The sequence below is a fragment of the Trichechus manatus genome, unplaced genomic scaffold (assembly GCF_000243295.1).
Source record: "Trichechus manatus latirostris isolate Lorelei unplaced genomic scaffold, TriManLat1.0 scaffold00108, whole genome shotgun sequence".
Lineage (NCBI taxonomy): Eukaryota > Metazoa > Chordata > Mammalia > Sirenia > Trichechidae > Trichechus > Trichechus manatus.
The window spans coordinates 6,280,772-6,308,070 of NW_004444044.1; the positions used below are offsets into that span (position 1 = coordinate 6,280,772).

Here is a 27,299-nt window from a genome sequence, read left to right on the forward strand (position 1 = left end):
TAATTCTTGTAAGTTTGGTTTTGTTTTTATATAGTCCCTTAATTTCAGAGTATTTTTTTTTTTTTGCTTTGTGATATCATTAATACTCATGTATTTATTCAAGAACTACTATGTGCCAGGTACTGTAATTAGTACTGGGGGTACAATAGTGAATAAACATACAGTTTTATTAAGTTTCTTTTAAGGATCATGTAAATGTCAATTCTGTATTATATCTGGTTAAAGGGAAAAGAAATCCATCAGAAAGGTAAAGAGAAAAATGAAAGCAACAGAAAAAGAGAGAAGCAGATAAAATAGAGTGAAAAGAAAAAACTGGGAAAAGCAAGAAAGACCTACATCTGGTCAACAGTGGCTAGGCCTCTACCTTTTTTTTTTCCTTCCATTTTCAAGATTTTCAGTATTGTCCCTTTCAGGTCTAAACTCCTTGAAAAGTCCACAGTCCCATTCCCTATTCAGATAAATCAGTCTGCCTATTTATATATTTTTGCAGGATTAGGTTTGGTTTGGCTTTTTTTTTTTTTGTCTTTTAACAAGATTGAGGGGTGAGGGGTGTGGATCGGTGGAGGAGGTGTTGTTGAAAAGCCATCCCTCTTCCCACTGATAATCAATGGCTTGGTGTAATTAAGTCTCAAAGGGCTTCCTCATTTAGAATACACAAATAGACCTTTATTTATTAATTTTAGTCATTTCTGAGTAATTTGAACAAAACACCGTATCTTATTTTTTGTTATACAAGCCAATACCTAGTAGAATACTTGACAATACATGTTAGTTGAACGAGTTAATGGTTCACCAGATTTATTTGGCACCAACTAATTTGGGCAGGACTGGGTAGTGTTTTCATTCTGTTGTACATAGGGCTGCCATGAATCGGAACCGACTCAATGGCACCTAACAACAATAACAACTAATTTCCAACCTTACTGATGAAGATCAAAGACTAAAGCCTTCAGTATGGATTGCACCTCAACATAAAGAGAACAAAAGTCCTCACACCTGGACCAGTAAGCAACATCATGATAAATGGAGAAAAGATTGAAGTTGTCAAAGATTTCATTTTACTTGGATCCACAATCAATGCCCATGGAAGCAGCAGTCAAGAAATCAAACGATGCATTGTATTGGGCAAATCTGCTGCAAAAGACCTCTTAAAAGTGTTAAAAAGCCAAGATGTCACTTTGAGGTGCGCCTGATCTAAGTCATGGTATTTTCCATCACCTCATATGCATATGAAAGCTGGACAATGAATAAGGAAGACCAAAGAAGAATTGATGCCTTTGAATTATGGTGTTGGCAAAGAATATTGAGTATACCATGGACTGCCAGAAGGACAAACAAATCTGTCTTGGAAGAAGTACAGCCAGAGTGCTCCTTAGAAGTGAGGATAGTGAGACTTCATCTCATGTAATTTGGACATGTTATCAGGAGGGACCAGTCCCTGGAGAAGGACATTGTTTTAGTTATCTAGTGCTGCTATAACAGAAATACCACAAGAGGATGGCTTTAACAGAGAGAAATTTATTCTCTCACAGTCTAGGAGGCTAGAAGTCTGAATTCAGGGTGCCAGCTCCTGGGGAAGGCTTTATCTCTCTGTAGGCTCTGGGGGAAAGTACTTGTAATCAATCTTTCCCTGATCAAGGAGCTTTTCAGCACAGGGACCCCAGGTCCAAAGGACACGCTATTCTCCTGGCTCTTGTTTCTTGGTGGTATGAAGTCCCCCCATGTCTTTCTGCTTGCTTCTCTCTTTCATATCTCAAAAGAGATTGGCTTAAAACACAATCTAATCTTGTAGATTGAGTCCTCCCTCATTAACCTAACTGCCACTAATCCCCCATCATTAACATTATAGAGATAGGATTTACAACACATAGGAAAATCACATCAGATGACAAAATGGTGGACAATCACACAATACTGCCAAATTGATACACATTTCAGGGGGACAAAATTCAATCCAAACAGACATCATACTTGGTAGAGCAGAAGGTCACTGAAAAAGAGGAAGACCCTAAACGAGATGAATTGACACAGCGGCTGCAACGATGGGCTCAAACATAGCAAGGATTGTGAGGATGGCACAGGACTGGGCAGTGTTTTGTTCTGCTGTACACAGGGTCACTATGAGTTGGAACCGTCTCGATGGCACCTAGCAACAAAAAAAACAATTTCCAACATAAAATTCACCAGCTACTGAGTAATTGAAGCCCTGGTGGCGCAGTGGTTAAAAGTTTGGTTGCTAACCAAAAGGTTGGCAGTTTGAATCCACCAGCTGCTCCTTGGAAACCCTATGGGGCAATTCTACTCTGTCCTGTAGGGTTGCTATGAGTCGGAATCAACTTGATGGCCACAGGTTTGGTTTCGAGTTTTTAGTGTTTGGACTCATTAGCTACTTTTGACTCATCTGGATTTTATAGCATTTTAAAGACCCCTTTTTATATAGAAATATTTTGTTAACTTTTCTAGTAAGCTATTTGGATATAGATGGTAATGTAAATATACATGTAGATACAATTATAATATTTAGTCCTTATTTTTTCCTAAAATAATTATGAAATAGATTCTTTGTATTATCTCATTTTTACAATGATGTTCTGAATAATTATATGTTTTTCTTTGCCTCACAAAGATAGATTAGAATCCATTTTCCTGTGGCAATGCCCATCAACAGATTTTTAGGTTACTGCCCACATCAACGATAAAGTCAAGTTTTGGTTTTGTAATAGTAGGCATAAACGGACTTTGCCAAGTAAAAACATGTAAATGTAGAAAACAGGGTCTAATGACTTTAATTAGAAAACCAAATTGGTCATTTAAGTGGGAGGCTTTCTTTATCTTCCGTGATAGTGCCTTAAGCTCTAGGCGTTCAGCTCTGTCAATAGAGGACTAGGACTAGATGCAAGAAAATTGAGAAAACAGATGACCCCAAACAGAATAAGAATAATTAAGGTCTCTGAAGTAGCATAACCCGAGATTTAAAAAAAAGTAATTAAAGCTTTATCTATCTATCTTTTCACATACAACACACACACAAACATAAATATGTTCTGATAAAATTTTAATTCATTAATTCATTTACACATTCATATTTTTCTATAACTATATATACTATATATGTATATAGATTGAGACTTAACAAGACACAAACAAATCTCTGTTTATATATGATTAAGTATTTTTTACAGGAAAATGTGATAAATTATCTTTAATTTAAACTTTTTTTTTATTTTCAACTTTTTTTTTTTTATTTTTCCATCTTAGTAAAATTGACACACATAAAAATCAGTATTATAAATAACACGTGAATATCCTTGTGGATAATTCTTTGCACACAATTCAAAATTGTTTCCTTAGGATAAATTATCTTCTGCATAAACACTTTCATAATTCCCGGAATGTTCATCCTATAAGAAACTAGTTTTTTTCCACTGAATATGCACTATAAAAAAACCAAACCAAATCCACTGTCGTCGAGTCTATTCCAACTCACAGCAGCGACCCCCTAGGACAGAATAGAATGGCCCCATAGGGTTTCCAAGGCTGTAAATCTTTACAGACACAGACTGCCACATCTTTTTTCCTCAGAGCAGTTGGTGGGTTCTATCTAACTGCTGACCTTTTGGTTAACAGGGAAGCACTTAACCACTGCACCACCAGGGCTCCCTCAGTATGCCTTCTATACCCCTGGATAATTGAAATCTAGTTTTTTCCTCAGGACACAGCATTCTTTATAGCCCTCTCAATTAGGGTTTCTCACTGTCCCATGCTCCAAGATACTTGAGGATTAAAGACTTAGTCTGTATCCTCCTCACACCTTAAGCCATCTCAGACCATTATTTTCTATACCTTTGTGAAAAAGCATTGCTATTAAGGCTCACACAATTCTGTTATAACACCCTCTTTCCTTCTTCATTGCTGTCCTTACAGATCCAATGGCTACCCCTCCATCTATTGAAGACTCTGGCACTTGCACTCCTTTTCTATTCCAACTCCTACATTTATCCTAGGTACCATCAGTGCCGATATGGTTGATCTCCAACATTCTAGTCATTTATTTCCTTGACCTTCTCATCTCTATAATCTTTTCCTCAATCTCCCTTCAAATACTACTCTTATTTCCACATCATAGACTTTGTCATAAATTGGAATTACTCTCTATAAATTATAACTTTGGACATCTTTCAATATCATAGCCTTCCTTCTTACAGTCTTGATGTTGTTAGGTTGTTGTTAGATGCCATCGAGTTGATCCCAACTCATAGCAACCGTATGTACAACAGAAGGAAACGCTGCCTGGTCCTGCACAATCCTCACATTCGTTGCTATGTTTGAGCCCACTGCTGCAGCCACTGTGTCAATCCATCTTGTTGAGGGTCTTCCTCTTTTTAGATGACCCTCAACTTTACCAAACATGATGTCCTTCTCCAGGGACTGGTCCCTCCTAATAACATGTCCAAAGCATGTAAGATGAAGTCTCGCCATTCTCACTTCTAATGAGCATTCTGGCTGTACTTCTTCCAAGACAGATACGTTCGTTCTTCTGGCAGTCCACGGTATATTCAATATTCTTCGCCAATACCAGAATTTAAAGGCATCAATTCTTATTTGGCCTTCCTAACTCACTGTTCAGCTTTCACATACATATGAGGCAACCGAAAATACCATGGCTTGAGTCAGGCGCACCTTAGTCCTTAAAGTGACATTTTTGCAGATTTGTCCAATGCAATGAGTCATTTGATTTCTTGACTGATACTTCCACAGGCATTGATTATAGATATGAGTAAACTTAAATCCTTGATAACTTCAATCTTTTCTCCATTTATCACGATGTTGCTTATTGGTCCAGTTGTGAGTATTTTTGTTTTCTTTATGTTGAGATGTAATCCATACCGAAAGCTGTGGTCTTTGATCTTCATCAGTAAGTGCTTCCAGTCCTTTTCACTTTCAGCAAGCAAGATTGTGTCATCTGTATATCACAGGTCGCTAATGAGTCTTCCTCCAAACCTGATGCCACATTCTTCCTCATATAGTTCAGCTTCTCGGATTATTTACTCAGCATACAGATTGAGTAAGTATAGTGAAAGGGTACAGTCTTAATGCACACCTTTTCTTATTTTAAACCACTCAGTATCCCTTTGTTCTGTTCAAACGACTACCTCTTGATCCACATACAGGTTCCTCATGAGCACAATTAAGTGTTCTGGAATTCCCATTCTTTGCAATGTTATCCATAATTTGTTAAGATCCACACAGTCGAATGCCTTTGCATAGTAAAAAAACACAGGTAAACACCTTTCTGGTATTCTCTGCTTTCAGCCATGATCCATCTGACATCAGCAATGATATCCCTCATTCCATATCCTCTTAAGAATCCAGCTTGAATTTCTGGAAGTTCCCTGTCGATGTAATGCTGCAATCACTTTCGAATAATCTTCAGCAAAAGTCTTAGCTACTCCTAATGTATCAGTTTGTTTGTTTGTTTGTTTGTTTTTAAAGCCACTGGCTCTTCTGATCTATGAATTCTTCATATCCATCAGCTGCTTACCATAACCAAACATACACTTTGCATCTTTGCTTTTCTTCTGATCCTTAAGCCCTTTGCTTCAACAAAAAATTTTTAACATAGTTTTAAATTCTACAAAATTTTCTTTTGTCGTAGTCCTTTCATCATCTATATTTGTTAAATTCCAGGGAGAATATATCTATCTGAACAATGGCTCATCTCTGCCGAGAACACTTTGGAATGCTGCAGAAAATCTCACAAATGTGCAGGAGATGTAAATTCATCTGGATTGTCAACTCTGTCCACGTTTCTACTACATCCTCCTAGTCAAACTCCCATTTTCCACAATATTTCCAACTTTTGCAATCTCCTCAAATTTCCAGTCTCACCACCTGTCCTCTCATCTTCCTAACCACTTCAAAGAGATGGGAATTCCTTCACCTCTCTGATATCTAACCAACAAACTTACCTACATCTATTCATACTCTTAAGAGGATGCCGACAGTGTGTGTTGTTGTTAGGTGTCATCAGGTCAGTTCCGACTCATAGCAACCCTATGTACTACAGAATGAAACACTGCCCAGTCCTGCAGCATGCTCATAATCATCGTTATGCTCGAGCCCATTGTTGCAGCCACTGTGTCAATCCATCTCATTGAGGGTCCTCTTCTTTTTTGATGACCCTCTACTTTACCAAGCATGATGTCCTTCTCCAGGGACTGATCCCTCCTGAGAACATGTCCAAAGTATGTAAGATGTAGTCTCGCCATCCTTGCTTCTAAGGAGCACTCTGGTTGTACTTTTTCCAAGATGGATTTGTTCATTCTTCTGGCAGTCCATGGTATATTCAATATTCTTTGCCAACACCACAATTTAAAAGCATCAATTCTTCTTTAGTCTTCCTTATTCATTGTCCAGCTTTCACATGCATATGATGCAATTGAAAATACCACGGCTTGGGTCAGGCACACCTTAGTGTTCAAGGTGACATCTTTGCTTTTCAACACTTCAAAGAGGTCTTTTGTAGCAGATATGGCCAATGCAATGTGTCTTTTGATTTCTTGACGGCTGCTTCCATGGGTGTTGATTGTGGATCCAAGTAAAATGAAATCCTTGACAACTTCAATCTTTTCTCCATTTATCACGATGTTGCTTATTGGTCCAGTCGTAAGGATTTTAGTTTTCTTTATGTTGAGGTCTTGTCATGGACTGAATTGTGTCACCCAAAAATATCTGTCAACTTGGCTGGGTCATGATCTCCAGTATTGTATAATTGTGTACCATTTTGTAATCTGATGTGATTTCCTTATGTGTTGTAAATTCAATCACTATGATCTAATAAAATGGATGAGCAGCAGTTATACTGATGAAGTATACGAGATTGGATAGTGTCTTAAGCCAATCTTTTTTGAGATATAAGAGAGAGAAGTGAGCAGAGACACATGGGAACCTCATACCACCAAGAAAGCAGTGTCGGGAGCAGAACGTTTCCTTTGGACCTGAGGTTCCTGTGCTGAGATGCTCCCGGACCAAGGGAGGATTGATGACACGGACCTTCCTCCAGAGCTGATGGAGAAAGCATTCCCCGGGAGCTGATGCCCTGAATTTGGACTTGTAGCCTACTGGACTGTGGGAGAATAGACTTCCCTTTGTTAAAGCCATCCACTCGTGGTATTTCTGTTAGAGCAGCACTAGATGACTAAGACAGGTGTAATCCATACTGAAGGCTGTGGTCTTTGATCTTCACCAGTAAGTGCTTCAAGTCCTCTTCACTTTCAGCAAGCAAGGTTGTGTCATCTGCATAACGCAGGTTGTTAATGAGTCGTCCTCTAATCCTGATGCCCTATTCTTCTTCATATAGTCCAGCTTCTTGGATTATTTGCTCAGCATACAGATCGGTATCGTAGACATTAGTGAGCTGAAATGCACTGGCATTGGCCATTTTGAATCAGACAATCATATGGTCTCCTATGCTGGGAATGACAACTTTAAGAGGAATGGCAATTGCATTCATCACCAAAAAGAACATTTCAAGATCTATCCTGAAGTACAATGCTGTCAGTGATGGGATAATATTCATACGCCTACAAGGAAGACTAGTTAACACAACTATTATTCACATTTACCCACCAACCACTAAGGCCAAATATGAAGAAATTGAAGATTTTTACCAGCTTCTGCAGTCTGAAATTGATCAAACATGCAATCAGGATGCATTGATAATTACTGCTGATGGGAATGCCAAAGTTGGAAACAAAGAAGAAGGATCAGTAGTTGGAAAATATGGCCTTGGTGATAGAAACGATGCCAGAGATTGCATGATAGAATTTTGCAGGACCAATGACTTCTTTATTGCAGATACCTTTTTTCAACAATGTAAATGACTACTATACACATGGCTCTCTCCAGATGGAATACACAGGAATCAAATTGACTACATCTGTGAAAAGAGACGATGGAAAAGCTCAATATCATCCATCACAACAAGGCCAGAGGCCACCTACGGAACAGACTATCAATTGCTCATATGCAAGTTCAAGTGGAAACAAGAAAATTAGAACAAATCCACAAGAGCCAAAGTAGGACCTTGAGTATATCCCACCTGAATTTAGAGACTATCTCAAGAATAGATTTGACATGTTGAACGTTAATGACCAAAGACCAGACAAGTTGTGGAATGACATCACGGACATCTTACCTGAAGAAAGCAAGAGGTCATTAAAAGACAGGAAAGAAAGAAAGGACCAAAATGGATGTCAGAAGAGACTCTGAAACTTGTTCTTGAATGTTGAGTAGCTAAAGCAAAAGGAAGCAATGATGAAGTAAAAGAACTGAAGATTTCAAAGGGCAGCTCGAGAAGACCAGGTGAACTATTATAATGACATGTGCAAAGAGCTGGAGATAGAAAACCAAAGGGAAGAACTCGCTCAGCATTTCTGAAGTTGAAAGTACTGAATAAAAAATTCAAGCCTCGAGTTGCAATAGTGAAGGATTCTATGGGGAAAATATTAAACAACACAGGAAGCATAAAAGAAGATGGAAGGAATACACTGACTTATTATATAAAAAGGAATTGGTTGATGTTCAACCATTTCAAGAGGTAGCATATGATCAGAAACTGATGGTGCTGAAGGAAGAAGGCATTGGCGAAAAACGACACTCCAGGAATTGGTGGAATATCAATTGAAATGTTTCAACAAACAGATGCAGCACTGGAAGTGCTCACTCGTCCATGCCAAGAAATTTGGAAGACCGCTACCTGGCCAACCGACTGGAAGAGATCCATATTTATGCCTATTCCAAAGAAAGGTGATCCAACTGAATGTGGAATTATCATACAATATCATTAATATCACACGCAAGTAAAATTTTGCTGAAGATCATTAAAAAATGGCTGCAGCAGTATATCAACAGGGAACTGCCAGAAATTCAGGACAGATTCAGAAAATGACGTGGAACCAGGGATATCATTGCTGATGTCTGAAGGATCCTGGCTGAAAGCAGAGAATACCAGAAAGATGTTTACCTATGTTTTATTGACTATGCAAAAGCATTCGACTGTGTGGATCATAACAAATTATGGATAACATTGCGAATAATGGGAATTCCAGAACACTTAATTGTGCTCATGAGGAACCTGTACATACATCAAGAGGTAGTCGTTTGGACAGAACAAGTGGATACTGCAAGGTTTAAAGTCAGGAAAGTTGTGCGTCAGGGTTGTATCCTTTCACCAAAGTGTGTGCAAGCTCCCCCAATCTATTAGGTTGAACTATATGAAAACGCCAATATACAGCCATTTTTTGACCTACAAGAATGGCATTTCCATATGGGCCAACCTAAGAGTTTAGAATCCATAATCTATCAAATATGCTCTAGACCCAATCCCCCTCCAACTTTGGGATCTCTAATGGCTAGTTTCCACCATTGTAAGTGTACTCAAAACTTTTCTGCCTAAATAATAATAATAATCTTTATCAACCCCCTACCCATTGCTGCCTTGTCTCTTTCTTTCCATTCACAGTCAAACTTTATGAAAAATATTGTTGATACCAACTTCCCCACTCCCTCACTTGCAAGTTTTCCTCAAAACTACTAAAATTTGACTTACACCCTCACTAGTATGCTTTTCCTTTTCCTGTCACGGTCGCCAGTGATTCCTTATTGCATAATCCAATGAATATGCTAAATATTTATTGTATTTGATTTTTCAACAGCATTTGACACTGTGGATTAATCTCTGTCAAATACTGCCTATCTTTTGTTATCATATCACACTAATTTTCCTTTCTTTCTGATTCTGTGCCCATATATTAAATGTTGGTCTTCGTTAGGATTACTCTCTGGGTTCTTTTCTCTCCCTATTTTTTCAGTCAAAAAATATTCTTGAGCATCTACTACATTTCAGCTGCTAAAAACTCAATGATGAATTCGATACAGTACTTGGCTTGTTTCCTGCTGTAATCTCAGTAACTAGCAGAACTGGGCTTTACTATAAACTCAGTAATCATTTTTTGAAAGGTAAGATAAAATTTCTAGGTTAAAAGGAATCCATATTTTATAACATTTTAGTCATATTGCCAAACTGATCTACCTTTTTTCATATTTGTAACACATAACTTCCAATTTTCCATTTGACTTTCATTTGATTTATAAAAATGTGATAACCGAAGGTTTGAAGTTATCATGAGTTTGCTTCTTTTTTAAGTAGTCAAGCCATTTAGTGTTTCCCTTAATGACTTTTGCCTCCATAATTTTTTTTTTTAGGAAGTGGATTTCTCATTCATAAGTATGAGAGTAATGAGTGAAATTAAGCCAAGAGTGTGAGAAACTGATTAATCTCTTAGCTTAAAGAAGTTTGTAACAGGCCAGATAACTTGAAATAGTGAAAAATACAGAAGTTATATAAATAAGGCAGTTTTTAAAAGGAGAATTCTCCTTTATGTGTGCATTTAAGTTATTGTTGTGAGTCGCTGTCCAGTCAATTCCAACTCATGGTGATCCCATGTGTGCAGAGAACTGCTCCATAGAGTTTTCAAGACTGCGACCTTTCCGAAGCAGATTGCCTTCCGAAGCACGGCTAGGTGGGTTTGAATCATCAAACTTTTGGCTGGTAGCGGAGTGCTTAACTGTAGAACCACTCAAAGTTTTATAGTTTTTCTGGTGTCGACATAGTACAATACTTAAAATGTCCTGTAGGAGTCAGTATTGTACAATAATTTTATTTTGCACACTTATAAAAGGGCAGTCTGTAGCCTGAAATTACTACTACTCGATCCATTCACCATTAAATTCTTGCGCACATTATGTTTCCTTGTTTCACAAATTCACAGCACAGGTTATATTATTTTTCTCAGTGTATTAGCATTCTAAGAGGAACAACCTCGCAAATTTTGTAGGCATTGACATTTTACAGGCTAAAATGCAATATTTAATTCTCAGGTTTGGTAAATGAATTAAACAGAATTTCTGGCTCATACACAGGGATCAGAGTGAGTGTATATTGAGAATTTCTTATGCTAACCAGGGAGCTAAACAACAATAAGATAAACCCAATATTATTTCATTTCAACAAAAAATGTATTCAGTCACTATCAAGTACAAAACATAACTAGGCACAGGGTTGAGAGAAACTATAAATATAGTCTCTGCTAAGAAGACAAGAGTAATGAGAGAAAAATAAACCATAATAATATTTAGAACTGAATAGATGTTAAGTATAGATATATTCAATACACTTTAGCAACATCCAAACTTCTGATGATATAGGAGATGATTTGGGGTAATAAAAGGATGGATAACTTTTATTTTAATGGTTATGTATTTATTTTAATGTATATTAAAAATATAGCTAGCATATCAAAGTCAGTATGGCACAATGGTTAGGTGCTCAGCTGTTAACCGACAGGTCCATGGTTCATACCAACCAGTGGATCTTGAGAGAAAAGACCTAGTGATCCGCTCCAGTAAAGATTTCAGCATTGGAGACCCTCTGGGGCAGTTCTACTCTCTGTAGGGTCACTACGAGTCAGAATTGACTCAATAGCACACAACAACAACAACATTTAATTGATATGACTGTTTAGTGTCTGGTTATATTAAAAAAGAATCAATTTTAATAAATCAATTTTTAATGTAGTGGATATGGCAAAAATGATGCTCACAGCTGAAATCTGGAAAATACCATATTATAAAAATGGAAAGAAAGAGTGATTAATTCTAAGTAGGATAGAAAAGAAAAACTTTAAATACACATTTGGGTAAGATCTGAAAGATGAGTATACTGTTTACAAGTAGAGAAGTTGTTGTTAGGTATGTCAAGTCAGTTTTGACTCATAGCAACCCTATGTAAAACAGAACTAAATACTGCCCGGTCCTTGCGCCATCCTCACAAACGTTGATACGCTTGAGCCCATCGTTGCAGCCACTGTATCAATCCATCTCGTTGAGGGTCTTCCTCTCTTTTGCTGACCCTCTACGTTACCAAGCATGATGTCCTTCTCCAGGGATTGGTCCCTCCTGATAAGTCCAAAGTACTTGAGACGAAGTCTCGCCATCGTTGCTTCTAAGGAGCATTCTGTCTGTACTTCTTCCAAGACAGATTTGTTCGTTCTTCTGGAAATCCATGGTATAGTGAATATTCTTCAACACCATAATTCAAATGCATCAATTCTTCTTCAATCTTCCTTATTCACTGTCCAGCTTTTGCATGCATTTATGAGGCAATTGGAAATAAAAAAACAAAAAAAAAACCAAACCTGTTGTTGTTGAGTTGATTCTGACTCATAGTGACCCCATAGGACAGAGCAGAATTGCCCCATAGGGCTTCCGAGGAGCAGCTGGTGGATTCCAACTGCCGCCCTTTTGGTTAACAGCCGCAGCTCTTAACCACAGTGCCACTAGGGCTCAGTTGGAGAGTGAAGGAGGGCAATTCCAGACTCCGGTTATCAGACCAGCCAAGCAGGATCTCCACTTACTCAATGTAATAGGTGTTTTGCTTTTTGTTTTTGTTATGTTTTCTGACCAGGTTGACATCCTCAAGAAAAAATGCAAAGTACAAACCCCTCTTTTTAAAAACAAATGCTGATTTTATAGGTTTGTTATGTAGGATACTTATATGCTTCAGTTAGGATAAAAATTTATCGCAGACAGGGAAGGGGAAAGGCTTGATTTTTAAGCGTCGTTTTTGTTTTTATTTTCATAAAATTACTGTACTACAATTAAATATTGCATTTCTTATCGCTTGACAGTGACTATCTAAATTTCCCAACTTTTTCCAGTATACATACAAATAGAATCCTCTATAATTCTTGCCATTTAAGCTCAAATACCAAGTTTCTGCTATCATACTCATGTCCTCTCTAAAAATTCTATATTTTACTAACAATGACATCCAGGTTACTGAAAAGCTCCCAATATAAAATAAATATCACTTTAGAGCAAATAGCATGAAAAAACACTGAGTTTGGGGCCAGACCGCCTGATTTTGAATCATGACTCCTCCAGTTAATGGCTATGTGGCATTAGATCAGACTCAAGACCTCAGTGAACCTGTTACTATCTATCTCTGTAATGATACCTGAGATAAACATCATGAAAACTACAAAGGATTACGAATAAAAGCAGCTTTCATTGCTATTGGATCCAATGAAGGTGCCTATGAGAAGGGAGTGTAGTATATGTGGAACATAAAACCAGGTGACTTTCTAGGATTTTTGTTTTCTTTTGTTTTTGTTTTTTTATCCTTATGCACTTTTTATTGTGGAGATATATACATACACACACACACACACAAACACACACACACAACACAAAATATTTGCCATTTCAACATTTTTATATGTACAATACAGTGACATTAATTACGTTCATCATGTTGTTCAGCCACCACCACTATCCATTTTCAAATTTTTCCATCATCCTTAACAGAAGCTCAGTGTCGCTTAAGCAATGTTGTTTTTGTCAGTTGCTGTCGAGTAGATTCCGACTCACGGTCACCCCATGTGTGCAGAGTAGAACTGCTCCATAGGGTTTTCAAGGCTGTGACCTTTCGGAAGTAGATCACCAGGTCTGTCTTCCAAAGTGCCTCTAGGTGGGTTCTAACTGCTGACTTTTTGACTAGTAGTAGAGCACTTAATGGTTTGTATCCTTTAGTGTTTCTTCCCGTAAGCAGCGAGTCCTCCTTTCCCTCTATCTTCTGTCTGCTCCTGGTAACCACTAATAAACTTTGGTCTCTATATGTTTGACAATTCTAGATATTTCATATAAGTGGGATCATACAACATTTGTCCTTTTGTGACTGATTTATTTCATTTAGCATAATGCCTTAAGGTTCATCCAAGGTTGTATTCCAGGATTTTATTACCTTCGATTTGGATTACTATCCGTTCTGAGAACAGACAGGACAGAATGGTTTATTGCATACCCACTTGTAAGCTAATTAACTCTTCTCACCAAAGGGGGTTACGGCTCTCCAACAGCAATAATAATTTCCTGGCCTCCACCTCTTTTGAGGTGTACTAAAAGTCAAGCCCAGATAGCCTATGCTTTCACTACCTGGAGAAATACTCCATGTGACACAGGCATACCTCTCCCATGTGGTCTTCTGGCAGTTCCACTGTGAAGCTTGGCTGCCATAACTATTCCATATAGTACTAGAAACTCTTAATTGCTGCTATGTCCTACTCATATGAGTCCTGGAGCTCTTTCAGACCCCATGGATCTTGGCTGAAAATAATAAAATTATTTCTTAGTACAATTCTGCTCAGCCAAACATACCTCCCTGTTCTCAAGCTTCTATTTTTCTAATGTGTCTCATTGGTCATGCTGTGGTCAGTTTGGATTAGAATCTATGTTGTACAGGTGGAAATGTTCTGAAGTAGAAGACAGGAAACTTAGGTGGGCTCAACTAATTGCTACTTTGGTGATCTTGAGGAAATCTTTTTATATTCGATAGTCTCAACTCAAAAATGGGCATGATAATATTTACTCTGTGAACTACTTACACAGATGTTGGGTGGATCCCATGTTACAGGGTATGGTAAAGCCTTTCACAATCTGTAAAGTGTTACGTAAATGAAAGATACTAATTATCACAGTTATTATTATTGTTAGGGTGACCTGTCCTTCACCTTTATACTTTACCCTTTGTTCTTCCAAACCTGTTTGGAATAAGGTGGGGCAACCTTCAGTAAAGGACTACTGCCTAGCTTTCCAGGGGCTGTAAGACTCTCTAACACCATCCTCATAAGTCTCTGATTACATTGTGTACATTTAGCAAACATGGACAGAAAGAACCCTAATAATTAAGATAGTGTCTTAGTCATCCAGGGCTGCTATAACAGAAATACCACAAGTAGATGGCTTTAACAAAGAGAAATTTATTCTCTCATAGTCTAGGGGGCTAGAAGTCCAAATCCAGAGTGCCAGCTCTAGAGGCTTTCTCTCTCTGTGGGATCTGGGGGAAGGTCCTTGTCATCAATCTTCCCCTGCTCTAGGAACTTCTCAGTGCGAGGACCCCAAGTCCAAAGGATGTGCTATTCTCCTGTCTCTTGTTTCTTGGTAGTATGAGGTCCCCCATGTCTCTCTGCTTGCTTCTCTCTTTTATATCTCAAAAGAGATTGGCTTGAAACACAATCTAATCTTGCATATTGAGTCCTGTCTCATTAACATAAAAAAAACTCCAAACCTGTTGCTGTCGAGTGGATTCTGACTCATAGTGACCCTATAGGACAGAGTAGAACTGCCCCATAGGGTTTCCAAGGAGCACCTGGTGGATTCGAACTGCCAACCTTTTGGTTAGCAGCCATAGCTCTTAACCACTATGCCACCAGGGTTTCCTTTCATTAACATAACTGCTGCTAATTCAACCACATTAACATCATTGAGGTAGGATTTACAACACATAGGCAAATCACATCAGATGACAAAATGGTGGACAATCACACAATACTGGGAATCATGGCCTAGCCAAGTTGACACATATTTTGGGGGGACACAATTCAACCCATAACATTCCACCCCTTAGCCCCCCAAAATTCATGTCCTTGCCACATGCAAAACACATTCACCCCATCATATCATAGAACAAGTCTTGAATCAACTCCAAGTCCAAAATTCAAGAATTCCTCTTAATCTGTGAAATCTAAACTACAAGTTATCTGCTTCCAAATACAACGGTGGAACAGGCCTCTAATAGCTCTCAATGCCTCCATTGACATGCCAGCCAACCCAGCAAATGGGTACCTATCAGCCTCAATCTTGTTCATGAGACAACATTAACCAAGAGACCTTTCTTAATATGTAATAGGTCACATACAGACCAGATTAAACAGGACATCAGTGGGATATTGAGGAAAAAATTTGGACAATTAAGAGAATGTAGGAGATTTTTCTCTTAATTATCCAGATAATTGTATCAATTCTTGACTTCTCTTTTTTAGAATGAATCTGATCAATTATAGGAAGATAAGTCTTTTCACTCCCTATCCCATACTCTTTTCACTTATATTGCATTTTATCCCAGGCACATTTGAGACTGAAGCATGCAGAAAGCTGTATTTAACCAGGGTTGGGGTTTTGCTAGGTGACACAAAGTGACAGAGGTTATAGAACTGATGGTGTATGCCAGGGAGTGAGTATATGAAGGGACCATGGGATTTAAGCTAGTTAAGTGGGGCAGTGAGGACATGAGGATAGATGGGGAACAAGGATAGGGTAAGCGGATCATAGGTCCCAGTGACACTGACATTAGGGTACTAAGACAGTGAGTTAAGAAGATGGGTGGTGGTGGTTGAAGAGTTAGATGATTAAAAACACACACACACAGAAATACAGAGGTGGAGAGGGAATTATAGGCAGAAGAGAATTGAGGAAACACTGGTGAGGGTGAATGTAAGAAATGAAATAGCACATATAAAGGCAAATACTATATATTAAGATCATAAAAGTAGGTTAAAATCAGCAAGTAAAAGACCCTTCTTTTAAAAATGAAAATCATATCCTATCTTTCCCATGTTTAAAATGGTCCAGTGGATTCCTATAACACTTAGAATTAATAGCACATTGCCATGGACTCCAGAGGCTCCATGATTTAGTCCTTGCCTGCCTTTCTGGCTGAACCTTCTCCACTATTCTTGGAGGTCACCATGATCCAGTCACACTTCAGGAAATCAGCAGGCTCACTCTGTTTCAGCTCTCAGTACTTGCTTTCCCCCCAATCTTCCCACAGCTGTTTCTTCATAATTCACCTCTCAGTGCAAATGTCTTCTCTTCAAGAAGATTTGACATCTTCTCTTTTAAGCCCCTCCCACCTCCAGTCACTCTTTATTACATTAATGTATTTTAGTTTCACTAGTTGAAAATTATTCTTTGGCTTCTTTATTTTGTCTCCCTACACTAGCCTGTGAGCTACATAAGGACAGGGATGTTGTCTATCTTGTTCACCACAGATTTTCCAGCAACAAAATTAGTTTTTTAATACATACATGGATCTCTATAATATAAATATTTTTTGAATGAATGAATACTGAAGAGTATACAGTCTGTGTAATGAGAATTCTCTGAGATTTTTTGAACTAGAGAATCACATTGTAAGAACTATATATTTTGGAAGATAATTCTGGCAACAGCGTTACAGGATTTGTTGTTGTTGGTTTCCGTCAAATCAGCTCCAACTCATGCAGACCTTGTGCACAGCAGAATTAAAAATATGGCCTGGTCATGCACCGTATCCATAATCTTTGATATGTTTGAGCCCATTGTTGCAGTCACCATGCCAAACCATCTTATTAAGGGTTTCCCTCATTTTTTGCTAATCCTTCACTTCACCAAACATGTACTTTTCTAGCGATGGTCTTTGTTAATGTTATGTCCAAAGTAAGCAAGACGAAGTCTCGCTATCCTGGCTTCTAAGTAGCATTCCAGATGTATTTCTTCTAAGTTTGATTTCTTCATTCTTCTGGCAGTCCATGGTATATTCAATGTTCTTTACCAGCACCACAATTCATATGCATCAATTCTTCCTTTGTCTTTTTTTTTTTTTTAAATAGTCCAGTTTTCACATACATATGAGGTGATTGAAAAGACTATGGCTTGGTTCAGGCCCTCCTTAGACATCAAAGTGACCTCTTTGCTTTTTAAGATTTAGAAAGGTCTTTTGCAGCAGATTTGCCCAGTGCAACACATTGTTTGATTTCTTGACTGTTACTTCCGTGGGTGTTGTTTATCCAAGTAGAATTAAATCCTTGACAACTTCAATTTTTTTCCCATTTATCATGATGTTGTGAGGATTTCTGTTTTCTTTATATTCAGGTGTAATCTGAATATAAAGGTTGTGTATGAAGACTGTGTTCTTTCACCTTCATCAGTAAATGCTTCAAGTGTTCTTCATTTTCTGCAAGCAAAGTTGTGTCATCTGCACATTGCAGGTTATTAATGAGTCTTTGTCCAATCCTGATGTCGCGTTCTCTTCATATGGCCCAGCTTCTCAGATTCCTTTTTCACTGTACAGATTGAATAAGTAAGGTGAAAGGATACAACCCTGCTGCACATCTTTTCCAATTTTGAGTCATGCAGTATTGTTAGGGAAATTATTTGTAGATCAAGAGATCAGTTAACGGCTATAGTGATTGCCCAGATGAAACACAGTGCATGTCTGAGGAAGGACGGTGTTAGGGAAATAAAAAGGAGATAAATAGGAAAGACAATTAGATCAGATGAAGGAGCTGTTGAAAGGGAGATGTTATATTATTTCAAGGTTCAGAGAGTGGGTAACCTGGAAAATTGTGAATAATTTTATTAATATATATTTTGTTTTAAAAAATATGATAAAATAAAGGGGAAAAAAGGGAAAGGGGAATAAGAAATGGACAGACTAAGGAAGAGAAAGAGTTATGTAATAAGAATAAGGCAGAAGAAATAGGTAGAAGAAAGAAAAGAGACAAAAACCACTATGGAACAGTAAAGAAAGAAAGAAAGGATTGGTGAAGATGTGGAGAAATTGTAACCTTCATATATTGCCAGTGAGAATGCAAATGGTGCACCCATTCTGGAAAAGTCTGGCAGTTCCTCAAAAGGTCAAACAGAGTTATCATATGATCCAGCAACTCACTTCTAGGTATATACCCTGAAGACAGAAAAACATATGTCCACACAAAAACCTGAACATAAACATTCATAGCGGCATTATTCATAATAGCCAAAAAGTAGAAACCACCCAAATGTCCATAAACCGATAAATTGATAAATAAAATGTGGTATATCCATCCAAAGAAATATATTTAGCAATAAATAGAAATGAAGTCCCGATACATCTTACAACATGGATGAATCTTGAAAACATTATGCTAAATTAAAAAAACCAGTCACAAAAGACCATATATTATTGTATGATACCATTTATATGAAATGTCCAGAATAGGCAAATACATAGAGATAGAAAATAGATTAGTAGCTGCTTATGGTTGGGGTATTGGGGAAATGAGAAATTGATTGCCTAAGGGATATGGAGTTTCTTTTTGGGATGACAAAAATGTTCTAAAATTGATTGTGGTGACTACTGCACAACTCTGTGAATATACTAAAAACCATTCAATTGCACATTTTTAATTTGTGAACTGTATGGTATGTGAAATATATCTCAATGAAGCTGTTAAGAAAGGAAAAGAAGGAAGGAAAAAAAGGCAGGAAGAAAGAGAACAAAAGACTCTGGAGGTTCAAAAGTGTTTTCATTCAATATAAATGCTCCCAACTGCTTTTGATCCCTGAAGCTGTCAAAGTCACCTACCTATTATTATCATTCCTTTTTGGCACTCACATGACTTCTCCAGCAGATTCAAATAGTTCTTTCAATAGTTCTTTCTGATTCAAGAAAGACCTTAGTTCTTGTTTTATTTATTTTTTTCCTCAAACTTCCATTTTTGTTGTTTAAATAAAATCTTTTTTCCAGTGGTCAGATACAGTAACAGTTTGACTTGTTTATTAGAAGAGATTTGTAAATAATGCATTTATGCATATTTCAACTTTCGAAATAGCCCCTGCTTCAGTGTGGAGGTAAAAATGTATTGCTACATAGCAGCAGAAGAGACATGGTTAATGATGAATGTTAGTAAGAAAGTAGAAAAATGTACAACAAAGAAATCCTGGAGTAGTAATTGGCAGAAGTGAGTTGCGAGGCTCTGGCCAATCACTTTCTCTTCAATAGCCCAGATCAATGGCATATGCATTATTTTTGGTCCTTATTAGGTTTTAATTATCCCAATACTCTTAAATTTCCTTCAAGGACCAGCTTCCCATAAATCTCAATTACATAAATCTGCATTAATGAGCACAGCTTTGAAAGGTAACACTCTTTGACCTTAATTATTCCCTTCTGAGCTCTTATCTACTACTAAAATGTCAGTTATTTGAATTATCTTTGAATTATAAAATCAGGCAAATTTCCAGTTATGAAACATTATATCTTTGCTATTTGCATAATGTGGGGTTATGAAAACAAGACGCACAGATTGTCTTGTCAGAACATGAAATATAAAAGAAACACTTCAGGGGACATCTACGTCAATTAGCACAACACAGTTCATAAAGACGAAGTTCTGTGTTCTACTTTGGTAAGTAGTGTCTGGGGTCTTAAAAGTCTGTGAGTGGCCATCTAAGATAAAACCACTGGTCTATTACTGTCCGGAGCCAAGCAGAGTGAAGAAAACCAAAGACTGAAGGGAACAATTAGTCCAAAGGACTAATGGACCACATGAACCACAGCCTACAAGATCCTGAGACCTGAAGAACTAGATGGTGCCTGGTTACCCTATCAACCACTCTGACTGAGATTACAACAGACGGTCCTGGACAGAGTGGGAGACAAATTGCAGAACAAAAAAATCAAATTCACAAAAAAGACCAGACTTACTGGTCTGACAGAGACTGGAGGCCATAAGATACCGTTCTGAACTGGAACTGACGCCATTCCTGGAGACCACCTTTCAGCCAAACCATAGACAGTCCCATAAAATAAACAATAACACCCAAAAGGAACATGCTTCTCAGAAAAATCAATTATACAGGATCAAAACGGCAACATCTGCCCAAAAGCAAAGATGAGAACGCAGGAAGGGGTAGAAAATCAGGAAAAAAGGAAAAGGGGAAACTAGGATGGAAATGGGGAGAGTGGTGATATGTTGTGGGGAATGAAACCAATGTCATGGAACACTTTATGTACAAACTATCGAATGGGAAACTAATTTGTTCTGTAAGCTTTCATTTAATGCATGATAAAAAATTAAAAAAATGAAACACAAATCTTCATTTAATCTTTTGTACAACTTTTAGTATTTCTGCCCACAGTACAGATTTTATGAAAGTCTCATATATCTGATAGTACAATTAAAATAATGATCATTGTCGTTACTAAGTCATTGTTATTATGAATAAAAACACCACCACCCCTGATATTTGCATAACAACTTTCCTCCAAAGTTATTCTGTCCTCCCTAGGCAACAGATTGAAACCCCAACTAGATGATTATCCCATATTTTCCTAAATCTTTCCATATCCATTATTTTCATTCAGTAACTCTTTCACTGTGAATGCTCCAAAATGTGCTCACCACATAGTATTCCCCAAGCTTGGAATCCCATTTATCCGCTGGAAAACGCCACAAGGATAAGGAAAGCTTTGCTAGGCTCCCAAGCTGCTTCCCAAACAGTAGTTTGTGTCCAGAGTTGCCACTCAAATCCTGAGGTCCTGAGCACCAGTCCCCCAACATCTATTTATTTCATTCCACCATCCAGCACACGTCTTCCACAAGCTCATTCCACTCTATCTATGAACAAATTCCTTGATATTCTTTCTTAGACACTTTTTTAAATTATTTTTTATTAGGCTTTAGGTGAAAGTTTACAGCTCAAGTTAATTTCTCATACAAAAATTTATACACATATTGTTATGTGACCCTAGTGGCAATCCCTATAAATATGACAGCACATTCCCCCTTTCCACCCCTCTTAGCCACTTTTTGGAAAATTAGATGTTATTATTAGTTTGTCCTGGATAATAATAATAGGAATACTAATAAAGTCAACTCTTTACCATATTTCAGTTACTATTCTAAGTGCTCATTTAACTCATATAATCTTTGCAGTGATCTCACAAGGTGGGCATCATTATCCCCATTTTACCAATGAGGAAGCTGAGGTACAAAGAGTTTGAATGATTGCTGAAGGTCGCTCAGTGAGGAGTCAGTATAGGAACTCAGGCAAGCTGACTCCATAACCCACACTTTTGACCGTGCTGCTGAACAATCTCTTTTCGAGGTCATGAACCCTTGCAATCATGTGGTTATTGCTGTGGTTGAAAGAAATCTCTTTATTATTCATCCTCGATTATTATTAAATGCAACATTTTGTTAAAATAAAACGTTTGAAAAGCTTCAGGAAAAAGAGCAGATGCTGGTCTACAGCTACGAGAGCTACATAAAGGGAAAAGTCCTGAAGAGTGACCTTGGTAAAAGGTTGTAACATTGAAGGAAAACAGCTGACATGAAAAGAACAGAGTTCTTTCCATTCTGCTGAGGTTTTTTTCAGGCAACACCTCGTCATGGGACAGTCTGGATAATGAACCGCTTGGAATTTAAATGAAGGTAGGGAGGGATTAAAAAGAAGACACTTACAAAAAATGCTTTGATTATTCATGAAAGGTTTTCTAGAATGACCTGCTGAATGAGTAACTTTCGTTACTGCTCATCTTCACTTTGGCATGAATACCTCAGGGGTGAAGTCACTTACATTTTTTTTTGGTTTGAATGTCAGAGGTTTCTATAAGGCTAGATTTTCCAGCACTACAGTGAACCTGTTTAGTTGTCTCATTGGGATAGTCTGACCAAAGTTATTTGTATTGAAAAGATTAGTGGGGGAGAGAAGTCAAAAAGAAAATGAAGGAAAGAATTGTCCCTTAGTGATATTTAAGTACAAAATTTGTAATTAGAATTTGATTCCAGATAAATGTGTTATCTCATCTCTCCCCCTGCCATAGATGAAGTAATTCATCTTAGCAAAACCCTTGCTAAAATAGCTTCTGTGTTGTACATGGTATGGGGCTGTCTACTACTTTACGTTCTCTCCTTTAGTTAACAAGTATGTATCAAGTACCTATGAATTTCCACCAATGTACCACTGAAATTAGCCATTGAAATTAGTCAAGGTTTAAATTAAAATTCTATTAGTAGTAAAAGAAATCATGGAGAAAAAATTATTTCATTTCTTAAAAAACATCTAGCAATAAATATTTTAGGGCATTTCTGTATGCTTAAGGAAGTAAGCTGAAACAATTTCTCATTTGTAACCCATACTTAAGACTATAGTTCAGTCACAGTGATGATTCTGGTGTTAGAAGTGGAGCAATTCAACAGGTAACCATATCCTTTTGAAGATGAGTATTTTGTTGCAAAATAATCTCCCTCTTTAAAAATTGTTTTCTGTATGTGCTCAGAGGGGAAGACAATGTAATGGGTCCTAAGTTACCACTTTTTGTTTGTTACATTAATGATCTCTTCTTCGCTTTGCTAATCACTTCTTCCTTATAATTTTCTTTCATCTCATTCCTTTTCTTCAGCCCGTCCCATTTTAGATACCCTTTATATATATTGCAGATTACTTGTTCTATAAATGTGGGTTATGGGTTTAAGTGTAGAGGTGTGAAAAAGGCCCAAACAGACGAAATCTTAGATCTAGTTCTCCCAATATCCAACTTCAAAGCTCTAGTAATCACTCTGTGACTCTCTATTTTCGCACCAGAATGAGAAGAGTCACGAAATGCCCTCACTCTCTGAGGTTCACTGTAATTTTAATCACATGAACCAAATATATGGTATTAGTTCATTTACAAAGAAAAAAAAATTCCAGAACTTCTAGTCTAATGGGCCAGGAAATATATGAAATATATGAAACAACATATTTAGCAGTCAATTGTAGTGTAGTACTGACTTTTTGATGAAACTATAAAAGTCAGATGTTAAATGTATTTTTATTACTAGTATTTTTTCCTATTTTTTAATAGGAAAATATATTCAAAAGTTTCTAAAAGTAATATGAGCTGACCATGAGTTCCAGGAAAAATATTCCTTACCAAGGGGGGAAAAACGTGTGAAACTTGGATTCTGGTATTAAAATCCTACGTTTATACGTTATAACCCTCTCTCAAAAGGCCATCAATACTGGGCAGAAGAACAAGTTCACTGAGACCCTGGATGATTGCCCTTATTATCACAGGTGTTGTGTTGGTGCTGGCAATAATCATTGGTCTCCTTGTTTATTTTTTGGCATATGGTAAGTATCTACTTCACTGTATTATTAAAAAAATTTGAAGACCCCCTCAATTTGTTTCAAAACTTTGCTATTTTCTAGTATCCCCAAGTGCAATTTTTATTCAGATAAATTTTTGTACATTTGGGAAACAATAATCCTTTATGTATAAAAATTCTAGCATTAAAAATTTGGCTTAGTTCACTATAATATCTTAAGCAATATAACATCTAATACGAATCAACAGATTCACATCCTATGTTATTTTGTGGTTTAATAACATCTAGTAAACTGAGTCAAAAATTATTTTAGTAGCAATTCTATCTTTGAGATCAACGTATGAGAATGTTGCATTCTATCATTATTTAATTAGGAGCTTAAGATAATCAGTTATCACTAATAGATGGTTATTGTGTCAGGCCATAACTGATGACCACAGTGACCATCAGAATGTGTGATCTTAAGAAAGGGTTAGAGGGAGGTATTGGCCAGCAGCTATTGAATGTTTAATTTCCAGAGTTCACCTATTCTATACACTTTTTTGTGTCATCCCCTCTACTTCTCATACAACCTAAATTAACTAAACAGAAACCATCTCCTTTTGTTCTTCCTTCCAGATCAGAAGACTCACTGTTACCAACCTTCCTTCCAGTAGAACACTCAAAAAGTGGGACTGACCTGAAACAAAAAATCAATAGTGAGGTAGGTCAGAGCTTTGCTGGCATCATCACTATCCTGGCAACACTATTGTGCAGAAAGAGGTTGGAGTAAGAAGCAAGTTGAGAACATGTCTAATTGTATTTATGTTAGAGTTGCCAGATAAAATACAGTATGTCCAGCTAAATCTGAACTTTACATTAAACTGAAAATATACCTCATGCAATACTGAAACATGCTTATACTAAAAGCAACGCTTGCTGTTTATCTGAAATTCAAATTCAACTGAGTATCCTATGTTTTTATTTGCTAAATCCAGCCACTCTAACCTACATTATCGAAAAAATACATTAGACAAAGACAGTTGCACCAGAAACTGAGAAACATAAGCTCTACAGAAAAATAAATAGCTTAAACACAAAGCAAATTAATACAGTCATCTGGAAATATCCCCACGTCTGTCAGTTTGTCATACTGTATTGGCTTGCGTGTTACTGTGATGCTGGAAGCTATGCCACCAGAATTTCAAATACCAGCAGGGGCACCCATGGTGGACAGGTTTCAGCTGAGCTTCCAGACTAAAACAGATAAGGAAGAAGGACCTGGCAATCTACTTCTGAAAAAATTAGTCAATGAAAACCTTATGAATAGCAGAGGAACTCTGCATGCTATAGTGCTGGAAGATAAGCCCCTCGGGTTGGAAGGCATTCAAAAGATGACTATGAAAGAGCTGTCTCCTCAAAGTAGAGTCGACCTTAATGATGTGGATGGAGTCAAGCTTTCGGGACCTTCATTTGCTGATGTAGCACAACTTAAAATGAGAAGAAACAGCTGCAAATATCCATTAATAATAGGAACATGGAATGTATGAAATACGAAACTAGGAAAATTGGAAGTCATCAAAAATGAAATGGAACACATAAAGGTTGATATTGTAAGCATTAGCGAGCTAAAATGGACTGGTATTGGTCATTTTGAACCAGACAATCATACGGTTTACAATGCTGGGAATGGCAAATTGAAGAGGAATGGCATTGCATTCATCATCAAAAAGAACATTTCAAGATCTATCCTGAACTACAGTGCTGTCAGTGATAGGATAATATACGTACACCTACAAGGAAGACCAGTTAATATGACTCTTCTTCAAATTTTACTTGTGTGTGATACTAATGATATTATTTGATAACTTCTACATTCTGTTGAATCACCTTTCTTTGGAATGGGCACAAATATGGATCTCTTCCAGTTGGTTGGCCAGGTAGCTCTCTTCCAAATCTCTTGGCATAAACGAGTAAGCGCTTCCAGTGCTGCATCCATTTGTTGAAACATCTCAGTTGGTACTCCATCAATTCCTGGAGCTTTGTTTTTCACCAATTTCTTCAGTGCAGCTTGGACTTCTTCCTTCAGTACCATTGGTTCTTGATCATATGCTACCTCCTGAAATGGTTGAATGTCCACCAATTCACACACAAGTAAAATTTTGCTGAATATCATTCAAAAGTGGTTGCAGCAGTATATCGACAGGGAACTGCCAGAAATTCAAGCTGGATTCAGAAGAGGACGTGGAACCAGGAATATCATTGCTGATGTCAGATGGATCTTGGCTGAAAGCAGAGAATAGCAGAAAGATGTTTACCTGTGTTCTGTTGACTACGCAAACACATTCAGCTGTGTGGATCATTTAACAAATTACGGATAACATTATGAAGAATGGAAATTCCAGAACACTCAAATGTGCTCATTGCATTGGGCAAATCTGCTGCAAAAGACCTCTTTAAAGTGTCAAAAAGCAAAGATGTCACTGTAAGGTCTAAGGTGCGCCTGACTCAAGCCATGGTATTTTCGATCGCCTCATATGCATGCAAAAGCTGGACAATGACTAAGGAAGACCGAAGAAGAACTGATGCCTTTGAATTATGGTGTTGGCAAAGAATGTTGAATATACCATAAAATGCCAGAAAAACAAGCAAATCTGTCTTGGAAGAACTATAGCCACAATGCTTCTTAAAAGCAAGGATGGCGAGACTTCGTCTCATATACTTTGGATATGTTATCAGGAGGGACCAGTCCCTGGAGAAGGACATCATGCTAGGTAAAGTAGATGGTCATCCAGCGAAAAAGAGGAAGACCCTCAATGAGATGGACTGACACATTGGTGCAACAGTGGGCTCAAGCATAACAATTGTGAGGATGGCACAGGATCAAGCAGTGTTTTGTTCTGTTGTACATGGGGTAGCTATGAGTCAAAACCCACTTGATGGCATCTAATGACTACAACATCTGGATATTTAATTCAATCATTGACTATATCACCATACATACATACATACTGTGTGTATGACTCTGATACATTTTCCATTAGTCAACTTATACAGAACATTTATTCTAGAAAATACACCACAGAAACACACATACAGGATCTTCCACTGAAGACTTTAGTTGTGTACACAGCTTCGATTGAGCCCAGCATTTATAAGCCAAAGATGGCAGGTCATTCCTGCCAGGATGAGAAATATTTCTTCAGCCAAACCAGGCAAAAAAAGCAGCTGATGAAGTGAGTGGGATTGGCATTTTTTTTTCTGACGGTTGTACAACATGATGAACATAATGTCACTGAACTATACATACGAAGATGGTAGAAATGACAAACATTGTGTTACTTATATATTTACCACATTTAAAAAAACAAAACAAAACAAAAAACACATCCTAAAGAAATTTTGATTAGGAAAAAAACAAAAACAGGACAGAGTATAAAATATCATGTTACAGGAGGCAATATATCAAATTAGAGAGAATCTACACTTTGAAGTTAAAAACACTTATATTCATAGCCCAATTCT

General features: G+C 37.4%; 1 protein-coding gene across 1 annotated transcript in view; it reads left to right on the top strand.

Annotated features, from left to right (window-relative positions):
- Window positions 1–22,869: 22,869 nt before the first annotated feature.
- The window catches only part of LOC101353581 (transmembrane protease serine 11G-like), a 36,534-nt gene continuing 32,104 nt past the window's right edge, over window positions 22,870–27,299 (top strand). Inside the window, 4 exon segments of the mRNA XM_023737817.1 lie at window positions 22,870–22,904; window positions 23,699–23,820; window positions 24,414–24,443; window positions 24,446–24,498. Of these exon segments, the coding sequence (XP_023593585.1) occupies window positions 22,870–22,904; window positions 23,699–23,820; window positions 24,414–24,443; window positions 24,446–24,498 (240 nt within the window).